Source organism: Pleurodeles waltl, chromosome 2_1 (assembly GCF_031143425.1).
Source record: "Pleurodeles waltl isolate 20211129_DDA chromosome 2_1, aPleWal1.hap1.20221129, whole genome shotgun sequence".
In the NCBI taxonomy this organism is placed as follows: Eukaryota; Metazoa; Chordata; class Amphibia; order Caudata; family Salamandridae; genus Pleurodeles; species Pleurodeles waltl.
Window position 1 is genome coordinate 98580662 of NC_090438.1, and position 12077 is coordinate 98592738.

At 43.2% G+C, this 12077-nt stretch overlaps 1 protein-coding gene across 3 annotated transcripts in view; it reads left to right on the forward strand.

Moving 5' to 3' along the window:
• The window catches only part of LOC138261609 (pre-mRNA 3'-end-processing factor FIP1-like), a 201380-nt gene that overhangs the window by 108914 nt on the left and 80389 nt on the right, over window positions 1-12077 (forward strand). For all 3 annotated transcript variants that reach the window (XM_069210742.1, XM_069210723.1, XM_069210732.1), the window contains exon 8: window positions 3494-3615. In XM_069210742.1, coding sequence (XP_069066843.1) covers window positions 3494-3615 — 122 coding nt within the window. The remainder of the gene's footprint in view (window positions 1-3493; window positions 3616-12077) is intronic.

A 12077-nucleotide genomic window follows, 5' to 3' on the forward strand; every position in this document is an offset into this window, starting at 1 on the left:
GGAGATTCACCCCCAAATACTGAATACTTACTTCCAGAGTTGGGGAACACCACAAATAGATCTATTTGCAACAAAGGAAAACGCAAAATGCCAAAACTTCGCATCCAGGTACCCACAAGATCAGTCTCAGGGCAATGCGTTATGGATGAGTTGGTAAGGGATATTTGCTTATGCTTTTCCACCTCTCCCACTCCTTCCATATCTAGTAAACAAGTTGAGTCAAAACAAACTCAAACTCATACTAATAGCGCCAACATGGGCTAGACAACCTTGGTACAAAACACTACTAGACCTCTCAGTAGTGCCTCATGTCAAACTACCAAACATACCAGATCTGTTAACGCAACACAAACAACAGATCAGACACCCAAATCCAGCATCGCTGAATCTAGCAATCTGGCTCCTGAAGTCCTAGAGTTTGGACACTTAGACCTTACACATGAATGTATGGAGGTCATAAAACAAGCTAGGAAACCTACCACTAGACATTGCTATGCAAATAAGTGGAAAAGATTTGTTTATTACTGCCATAATAATCAAATTCAACCCTTACACGCATCTGCCAAAGACATCGTAGGATACTTACTACATCTGCAAAAGTCAAAGCTAGCTTTTTCTTCCATTAAGATACATCTTACAGCAATTTCAGCTTACCTGCAAATTACGCACTCAACTTCTCTATTTAGGATACCAGTCATAAAAGCATTTATTGAAGGTCTAAAGAGAATTATACCACCAAGAACACCACCAGTTCCTTCATGGAACCTCAACATTGTCTTAAAACGACTCATGGGTCCACCTTTTGAGCCCATGCACTCTTGTGAAATGCAATACTTAACATGGAAAGTTGCATTTTTAATTGCCATCACATCTTTAAGAAGAGTAAGTGAGATTCAAGCATTTACCATACAAGAACCATTTATTCAAATACACAAGCATAAAGTAGTTCTACGGACAAATCCTAAATTTTTACCAAAAGTCAAATCACCGTTCCACTTAAATCAAACAGTAGAATTACCAGTGTACTTCCCACAGCCAGACTCTGTAGCTGAAAGAGCACTACATACATTAGAAATCAAAAGAGCGTTAATGTACTACATTGACAGAACAAAACTAATTCGAAAAACAAAACAATTATTTATTGCTTTCCAAAAACCTCATACAGGAAATCCAATTTCTAAACAAGGCATTGCTAGATGGATAGTTAAGTGCATTCAAACCTGTTATCTTAAAGCAAACAGAGAACTGCCTATTACACCAAAGGCACACTCAACTAGAAAGAAAGGTGCTACCATGGCCTTTCTAGGAAATATTCCAATGACCGAAATATGTAAGGCAGCTACATGGTCTACACCTCATACATTTACCAAACACTACTGTGTAGATGTGCTAACGGCACAACAAGCCACAGTAGGCCAAGCAGTACTACGAACATTGTTTCAAACAACTTCAACTCCTACAGGCTGAACATCCGCTTTTGGGGAGATAACTGCTTACTAGTCTATGCACAGCATGTGTATCTGCAGCTACACATGCCATCGAACTGAAAATGTCACTTACCCAGTGTACATCTGTTCGTGGCATTAGTCGCTGCAGATTCACATGCGCCCACCCGCCTCCCCGGGAGCCTGTAGCCGTTTAGAAGTTGATCTTGAACATCTGTATATTTGTAAATATATTACTTTAAACTACATTATGTACATACGTATTCACTCCATTGCATGGGCACTATTACTAGCATATACAACTCCTACCTCACCCTCTGCGGGGAAAACAATCTAAGATGGAGTCGACGCCCATGCGCAATGGAGCCGAAATGGGAGGAGTCCCTTGATCTCGTGACTCTAAAAGACTTCTTCGAAGAAAAACAACTTGTAACACTCCGAGCCCAACACCAGATGGCGGGATGTGCACAGCATGTGAATTTGCAGCGACTAATGCCACGAACAGATGTACACTGGGTAAGTGACATTTTCCATATAAATGTATATATATATAAATATACAGGACTTCATTCATATTTTGCTTCCTCTCACCACAGCTTACGCCGTGGATAATGGGTTAGCCCACTTCATCCCTTGACTTTCTCACATTGTGAATGATGACATTTTGTCTTATCACATGTTCTCAGTTACCTGAAAAGGAGAACATTTGAGTGCAAGGAGTAGTGGCCCAGTTCACTGTGTTCACTTCTTTATTTCTATATTTTTTCCAAGTGTTGTTGATATTGCATATGTTGTAAAAAGACTTGCCAAGTCCAGACCTATTGACTTTGCCTGTGATTGCTCCTACAACACATATAAACACTGGCATCACCTTTAACCATGGGCAGCCCTTGAAACTTGTCAGATGTGTAGCACTGGAATATCTGCTATCATCTGCTTTCCATGCACTATCTTAGGGACAAGCCCACAATCCGTGAGCGCATGGAAGGAGCACGAAGACAGTGAAGGTAAAATGCTGTTTGCAGTGTTGATGAAAACATCAAATAAAATATGGCAGATAACATTTACTAACTAAGCAGATGCTGATTGTAATAAGAAATGCAACATTGCTCTAAAACTAGACCAGAAACTCTGCTGGTGTAGACAACATAGCACACAGTCCTAAACATAAGTAATCCACCTCCTTGTCCCTTGAATATTTCAATTAAGAGATGTCTGTGTTGTAGACGATTCCATAGCTCTTTGTACTGGTCTCAAAGAGCTATGTAATTCCAAGACAATCAACTTTTAGAATCTGTCTGTCTGTTAATCAAGTCGGACATGTAATGAACCTCTCTAAGCAAACATTTGCATACAAAAGAACACATAGCTACACTATATTTGCAAAATAACAAATAATAGGGTATATAAACATTAGAATCCCCTTCCCCAGTTCATTGACATTGTAAATGTTTTGAGCTATGAATGTTTCAAATAGTAATGTGGTCTATCTTCCTCAAGGTATAACCATATTGGAGATAGTGTCATTAACAAGTACAAATGCCCACTCTAATGTAAGCTTTTTACATTTTCTCCTTTACTGTGAAATACAGGTTTTGATGTCCCTCTGAAGTGCTAACTGCATACGTGTGTTTTCAATGTGCAGTTATTCTTTGACTTTTCATGAGGTGGAGTGCATCACTCTATGCACAAGAGTCACAAAACCAGAAGAAATCCTAGTTTATTTGTTTGGTTTAATTCCACATGAACGGTCAATGAAACCAGGAAAAATTATTTATTAGGTTCATTGTAATTATTTCTTTTATCTTATATTGAGCATTGTGTTCGTTTCCTAGCAGTGCAAAACACTCTTTTTGGGGGATGTTGAATTAGTAAACATGCTCAGTATTCATTAAAATTAAAATGAAGATTTTCCTTTTCTTTTAGTTCTACTTGCAGTGTACAGACTAGTTTGATGTGTTCTTTTGAAACACAATGTTATTTTGATTTACTAGAGCAGAATAAAAATTTAAGAGGTGACTCTTTATTATTTTGTATATATTTCGTAGGATCACCAGGGAAGAACAGGAAATGCAGATAATGAATTTGAAAATGACAACCAGTCTGAATTTGATTCCGAATATGCTTGTCTTGCTGCAGGCCGGTCTAAGGCGGGGCCTCCACCAAACAGGTGAGAACACTTAAGCGACTGCCTAAACTGATGCAAACGCAGTGTTAATCAAAGGGCCTTGTTTTGAACTAATTCTCTTAGCATTGAGAATCTCCAGTCACTATCTTGTTCAGTTCTTTAATAACAACAGGAGCTTCTAGCACATTCTGGTTTCCAACCTTCTTGTCCCGTGTGGAACAGATTTTAGGTATATCCATCCATCTACAGTTTACCTCCAGGCAAGATAAACTGGTACCTACATCCTCATAGACACAACTGCCTGCACATCTGCATGCTGCCTCCCCAGCAACGGTTCCTTTAAGGTATTGACAATAGTAGTGTTTCTATTGAGACTTCCCCTATGACGTTGGCCTGTGAATCGTAATTGCTTCTGTATCTTTGACATCTTAGGTTGTTAACAGATAGGTAAATTGTAGAAGATGCAACGTTGGAACAAAAAGTTGTATTAATTGATACTGTTTTCTTTGTGAGTAGTCGATAAATATGTTTGTATGAGAAGCTTTGTAAAAAAATTAGATTGGATGAGGCTTCTTGAAAATGCTTATGTGTCCAAGTCTTTTGTTGTAGACAATTCACAGTTTTTGCTTCGCCCCAGGTGTTGCGAAATCATGTTCATAGATGAGTGTTGAATGTGTAGTCTATATTTGATTCAAAGTCATCACGAATAACTGAGAAAGGCTTGCTGTACATTTTGACCAAAAACAATTAAATTGCAAAGGAACTAGCCTTGATCACTGTTTGCCATCGCCTTTGTTACATCTTTTGAGTCATGAGAGGCATCTGAGATCCTCTTTCTTCATTGGGGCGGAGGTTGTATTGTCTGATGACGAAGTATTTTCTCAATTCAATCCAAATACATTTATGAGGAAGGCTTACCCAGTGCTGACACATCTAGTGTAATTCTTAAGGTGAAAGACTCCAGAGGGTTGCTCAGACCTCCTACAATGCACCATCTGTAGAGATCAGTCAGAAGGCAAATGTTAAATAAAGAACAGGCCTGCAGATGCATAGGAATTTGACTTTTGTACAGTCAAGTTTTAAACTTCAAAAGAAGAGAGGAAGCCTTTGGCACGGGCTGTAGTTTCATTACATCATCTTAATGCTGAAATCACCTATAATGGAACTTGAAACATCTACCCAAGCAGAAACAGGAGACAAACTAGATTTTAATTTTACTCTGTTGCTTCAAAAGTACTCCACAGGGCACAATTGGGAAACATCCCTGAAAGATGTTAGATGAAGGATTCCTATGCCAGGAGATGTCAAAATGGCCTTTGTGGATTCTGTGGATTAACTTCACACAAAAACATACAAAAAACGGAAGCGGTACTATAAGACCATTTTAGGTGTGCTATATCAAAATAACATTGACAAGAAATGACCTCAATGGTGAGCCGGGGGTGCAAGCCGAAGAACCTGGCTTAATGATTATGCCACTCAGATAATTTATGAAATGTAGAGAGGTTAATAACTACAGATTAGAATTTCTAGAGGAAACAAACTCCTATCTAGTTATGGGAAAGTGGAAATCAAGTGATCTTTACAAGACTGCTCTGACGAGGAGTGGAATCATTTTAGATTGTTTGCAGGACAATGGGGAAGATGCCAAGATGGACATTCTTCACCAGCAATTCACTTCTCAATATTTTCTCTAAATCTGGCATGTCTTAGGACCTGATTTAGATCTCATCTGACAGGTTACTCCGTCAGAACGGGGACTGATACCCTGTCAGTTGAAATATAAATCTCATTATATCCAATGGGATTTATATTTTGGCGGGTGGGATATCCATCACTATTGTGACTGAGTAACTTGTCCTCCAAAATCTAAATCAGGCCCATAGTATGTTAAATGAAAGATTGATAAGAAATACAGGTCTGTTATTCAGACCCCACTGATGTCCAGGTAGTTCAGAAGCAGACTTACTATGCTCTTTATTCCAAGATCTATAGTGGGCCCGCCACATAAAATGCTGGAGAAAGAAGGTTGCAAGATGAGACCAGCTCATGATATAACATGAGAAAGGCAAATGCAGCGGTATATCATCACGGAACTGCTTTATTAAATTCTAATAGAGCATCACAGGTGGACAAAGCTAGCAGAATTTCAGCCGGGTTAGAAATTCATTGTCACTCATAGCTAAATATATTCAGGCTTAGAACAGAGGTAGAAGTGCAGGTCCAACATGTGCCCTTTCTCATTTCTTTTAGGTAAGCTTGATCACCGGGCTCTTCAAGACTGAAAAGGGACTACAGCATTATCTTTGTGTATGACAGCTGAAAGAAAAGTCAACTTGAAAGAGAAGGAAATCCTCCTTTTCTGCTTGGTCACCACAGATTTTCTGTCTTTTTTGGGACCGTATTTTTGCTGAGAACTCTATGCGCTTTACCACTGGTAAACTGTAATAAAGTGCTTGTGCTTCCCCTCTAAAGTATGTGCTGTACATTAAAACTCTCTATTTGGCCCATTTAACTTCCATATATGTGCATTGTTGATTCTTAGAGGGCAACAATAGCATGGGATGTCATGTAGACGTCACTGTATGTTTATACCATTTACATAGTACTGGCAGGGAAAATGCCTTTGCCATTGGTAGAAATGGCGTCTCTAGTTGGCAGAGGTTTGCACCCTGTCCAATTCGGGACCCTCTCTTCAGTCAGGGTAAGGCGGATCACATAGTTAAGATAACCCATGCTCACCCACTTGGTAGCTCGGCATGAGCAGTCTGGCTTATCCCGGAGGCAATGTGTAAAGTACTTGTTCACACACAGAGTAATACAGTGAAAACACCACAAAAGTACTCCACACCAGTTTAGAAAAATTGCCAATATTTATCTTAGTAAATCAAGACCAAAACAACAAGAATTCAACATATACAAGTAGAGATATCACTTTTTAAATGTTTAAATGAGTCCTACTCCATAGGAATCAGTGGTTGTATCTTTTTAGCACAAATTACCTGGGATGTGCCAAAAAACAAAGAACATGCTGGGCCGCAGGGGAGGTGAGGTGCCGAAAAAGCTAAGCAATGCATCAGTTACTTACTGCGCAGTGGAGGTGATGCACAGATTCTTTCCCCACATGAAGGGCGATGCTTCGATTTCTGGACACACAGCATTGGTTCTTTACTGCGGTGCTGGGGTGATGAAGTATTGACGGCCAAGGACGATGCATGGAAAATCCAGACACACAGGGTGTATGGCCCCACAGTGAAACAGGTGCTACATCGATTCTGCAGCTGCGAGACGGACACCAAGTTGATTCTCCTGCTGCGGGACAGGCATTTTTCAGCCTCTGTGCGTGGATTTTCTCCTTCAGGTTACCATCTTACACTTCCAAGGGGCCAGGGGCTGGAATTGACACTACTAGGCAAGTTAGGACTCTCGGCAGAAGCGCCCAGACACTGGCAGATGAAGTCTTTGATGTCCATGAGACTTCTTAACAGGAGGCAACCTCAGTGCAAGTCCTTAGAGAACCTTGGAAAGCAGGATGTAGAAAGCAACATCCAGCCCTTTCACTGCCAGGACAGAAGGAACAAGCAGCAGGCTAGCACAACAAAGCAACAGAATGGCAGTCCCTCCTATAGCACCCAGCTCTTTTTCCTGACAGAATGTCTTTAGTCCAGAAGTGTACTAACTTTGTGGTGTCAGAGATCCAGTACTTATACCAAATATTGTCTTTGAAGTAAGCAAACTTCAAAGGCAAGTCTTTGTAGTGCACACGACCCTGCCTTTCTCTGCCCTGGCCCCAGACACACTCCAACTTTTTGGAGACTGCTTTATCCATGTGTGAATACAGGCACAGCTCCATCCAGATGCAGGTTTCAGCTCCTCCCACCACTCTGGCTCAGGAAGACTCAAAAGGATATGCATGGCACACCTCAGCCTCCTTTGTGTGACTGTCTAGAGTGAATTCACAAACAGCCCAAGTGTCATCCTGACCCAGACGTGTATCCCACTGACCTGACTGGCGAGGCTCATAGTGGTTAATCAAGAAAATGCCCACTTTCTAAAAGTGGCATTTCAAACTTACAATTCAAAAAACACTTCACCAAAAGATGTATTTTTATATTGTGAGTTCATAGACCCCAAGCTCAATATCTCTATCTGTTCCCAGTGGGAAATTACACTGGAATGGTATTTCAAGGCAACCCCCATTTTACTCTATGGGAGAGACAGATCTTGCACTAGTAAAAACCGACTTTAGCAGTAGTTCACTATCAGGACATGTAAACCACACCAGTACATGTCCTACCTTTTAAATACACTGCACCCTGTGCAAGGGGCTGCATTGGGCCTACCTTAGGGGTGACTTGCATGTAGTAAAAGGGAAGGTTTGGGCCTGGCTTGTGGGTGCACTGGCCAGGTTGAAATGGCAGTTTAAAACTGCCCACACAGACACTGCAGTGACAGGTCTGAGGCATATTTACCGGGCTACTCATGTCAGTGCTGCAGATCCAGAAGTAGTATTTGATTTATAGGGCCTAGGCACACAGTGCACATTACTAGGAACTTACTAGTAAATCATATATGCCAGTCATGGATAAACCAATCACCAATGCAATTTAGGCTGGGAGCATTTTCACTGTAGCACTGGTCAGCAGTGGTAAAGTACCCAGAGTCCTAAAACTAGCAAAAATAAAATGCAGCACACAGTCAAAAACAGGGGATCGGAGGCAAAATGTCTGGGAATAATCCTGGAAAAAGGGCCATTTTCAACACAACCCCTTCCCAGCCTAAAGCCAGGGTAGGCCAGTCAGTACCTTGCTGGACTTCCCTGCTTAGGGCAATAGACCCTGGACAATGGTCCACTATTCAGGGGTGCTTGCCAAATCTACGCCTCTCTGAACTCATGTGGATCCCTGTGTGTACACTCTCAGGGCCCACTGAACTAACCCAGGGGGAACACTTCTCGTCTTTGGACTCCATCTGTGCAGCACTTAACCTTACCTTGCTCACAAATGCATCCTAGTAGGCAGACAGTACCTCCATGGCCAACATTGTGATGTGGCCCATTTCACCCCTTGGGTCTGATTTTGGTCCTCAACCCAGGGAAAACTCTGACCACAAGGACAACAACCAACAGAGGCCCCTGACAGCTGTCAGTGTCAAGAGCCAGGCCCCTGGCCATCCCGGGATACATATCCTCTGTGTTTTCGAAAAGTGGGTGGCAGTAGCCCAGGTCCCTAGAACCTTTTCTCCACTTCACCTCCCACCAGTTCAGGTATAGTATCCTGAGACTGGTCGGTCAACTTACGGTGTGTACCCTGAGGCTGAGCAGAGGACGGGATGGGCTCTTCCTCCTCCTGTCCCTCTTGCGGGGGTCCTGTACCCTCTGCTTTGGAGTGGTACCCCCAGAAAACTTAATTGTTAGAGTGCCTTTGGCAGCCGCCCTTCCCAGTTCTCCTGACATCGGGGGCAACTCATTCCCCAGAATGCAGTCTACAGGTATCTGGAGACAAACTATGACCTTTCTCTGGGTCACCTCCCCACCCCCTCTAGGGACTCCAGAGCCATAGGGCAGAAAAAGTCCTGCCCATGGGCTGGAGTCACACTATATTCTCAACAGTGTACTGCTCTGGGGAGGCTAGCCTTTCCCCAACCATGGTCCCGTTAGCCCCACTGTCTCTCAGAGCATTGACTAGGACACCTTCATCTTTCATCTGGTGGAAGTGACGATGCTCACCTTCTGGGATCACCAACTCACCCTCTGAGTTCACCTCCCAACTAAGGGAGATTATGACATGGTCTATGACCTGCCCCTGGGAATGACCTCCCCCTAAGCCCACATTGTCCACCCCTGTAAAGGGGCCACCAGTTGGGGCTTTCTTAGGAAAGACATAGTCCCGTTTCTTGTGTCCTAGCTGGAATCACTTAAAGCAGCATGGTTGAAAATAGGACGCCCTGGGCCACCACCCACCAGAACCTTCCCCCTTCCTGTCAGAAGGGACATGGGAACCTTTTTCTCCCTCCTTATCCTGAGACCTCTCCTTGACTCCCTTTAACTCCCCCCTCTTTCCTCTGTTGGGAATCCTGCCCACCCTTGACTGGATCGCCCACATACAACTTCTTTTGGACCCTGGCGCTGAGCCAGTGGTCTGCCTCCTTGGCAAGCTTCCTGGGTTCAGTAAGCTTGCTGTCAATCAAGTACTGGTGCAGCTCTGGAAAACAAGACAAGTGCTCCCATGCAAACAAATTGTAAAGCCCCGGATAGTCTGTTACCTCGCTGCACGTCACCTGACCATCCAGTCTCTGCAAAAGGAATCAACATACTCCACCCAAGTTAGAGAACCAAGTTTAGTACTCTCCCTAAACTTTACCCTGTAACCTTCTGAGGTGAGACCACACCTCCTGGTTAGGTCTTCCTTCAAGGCTGGGTACCTCATCCTATCATCTTCTTCTAATGCCAACAAGCTGTCCCTCCAATGAGAAATACTTCCATAGTCCGGCCCTCCAATCTCTCTCAGGGAACCCTGGTCATTCTCAGTGCCACTTCATAACCCCTAAACCGCTGCTTTGTGTCATTCCCCACCCCAAAAACCTTCACCACATCCTTGGGTATGTGTACCTTTCCCTCAGACTGCACTGTAGATCTGCTGCCACCATCTGTGCTGGACCTGCTCTTTAAGTCCAGCTCCTTCAAGCTCAGCTCATGAGCTAAGATCATTTTCCTGTCTTCTATGGCCAGTTTCTTTGGCTCCATTTTGAGCCTTCCAAGCTCCAAATTGTCCTTCCTAGCTTCCCACCGGTCTTCCAGCTCCTCTAGGGTCAGACCCTTTGAAGAAACACTGCTGCCTGCCCAGGAGGATGCCTTTCCCCCAGGCAGATCCGGATTATCCACAAAATCACCATGCAGTCTCTGCTTCTCTATCCACAATAGCATTCTCCTACTCTGTGGGCTCTCCAGCCTCCTTTGCTGCCAATCAGGCTCTCAGGGCCTTTTGCAGCTCCTCCTTTCTAGTGAGGTCTTTAATAAGACATTTGAACTCCTTGCAGAACTTTTTGAACTGAGGCACTGAATAGGTCTCCAGCCTCTCCTGCTCAAACACCAAATCTGCAGCTCTAACTGATGGTTCACCAGACTGGCTCACTCCTCCCACCACTCTGGCTCAGGAAGACCCAAAAGGATATGCAGGGCACACCTCAGCTCCCTTTGTATGACTGTTTAGAGCGAATTCACAAACAGCACAAACTGTCATACTGCCCTAGATGTGTGTTCCACAGAGAGACAGAGGCACGTAATGGTTAATCAAGAAAATACCCACTTTCTAAAAGTGGCATTTTCAAACCTACAATACCAACTTCACCCAAAAATGTTTTTTTAAATTGGGAGCTTAGAGACTCCCAACTCCATATCTCTATTTGCTCCCCGTGGGAAATTACGCTTAAAAGGTATATCAAGGCAATCTCCATGTTACCCTATGGGAGAGACAGGTCTTGCAATAGTGAAAAACGACTTTAGTAGTATTTATTATCAGGACATGTAGACCACACTAGTACATGTCCTACCTCTTAAATACACTGCACCCAGCCCATGGGCTGCCTTGCGCTTGCCTTTGGGTGACTTACATGCAGTAGAAGGGAAGGTTTGGGCCTGGCAAGTAGGTGCACTTGCCAGGTCGAAGTGGCAGTTTAAAACTACCCACACAGACACTGCAGTGGAGGTCTGAGACATGTTTACAGGTCTACTTATGTGGGTGGCACAAACAGTGTTGCAGGTCCACTAGTAGCATTTGATTTACAGGCCCTGGGCACACATAGTGCACTTTACTAGAAACTTAGTAGTAAATCTAAAAACTCACGGATACACCAATTAAGGCAGGGAGCACTTGCACTTTAGCACTGGCCAGCAGTGGTAGATTGCTTAGAGTCCTAAAAGTATCAAAAATGAAATGCAGCACACAGTCAAAGACAGGAGGCCAGAGGCAAAAGATATGGGGATAATACTTCAAAAAGGGCCATTTCCAACAGCCACGTAGAAAAATCTTGTTCTATATATCCGTAGTTACCCCTAATGTGTGCCTTGTAAAAATAGAGCGCTCTGAATATTGCCCTTTCATTGAATTAAAAGCTATTTCACTTTGTAGGCCTCTCTAGACGTTTCCCTAATAAGCACAGGTGGGATTAAAATCTTTATTTTCCACATCTGCATAGGAATGATATAGAGGAGTGCTTCAAAGTTATTTTCTGCTTATTTGTTTATATCTCACTTATAAGATTTGTGATAACTTAAGCTGAACCATAACTTCGTAAAATTGTACTTTAAGCTGCCTGAGCCAGAACTGGCTTAAATCTAGTTCCGTCTCTTATCACACGCCTATCGCTGGAATGCACATCTTTGTCTTGAAGAATTAACAAACCTGGCATAAAGCCAAAAGTCCTGCCTCTGAGCCCAGGGAAGGCCAATGGGTTTTAACTGCTGATCTCTTAGCTTGGATTTGCTGCCTGGGAGTGGGCAGCGG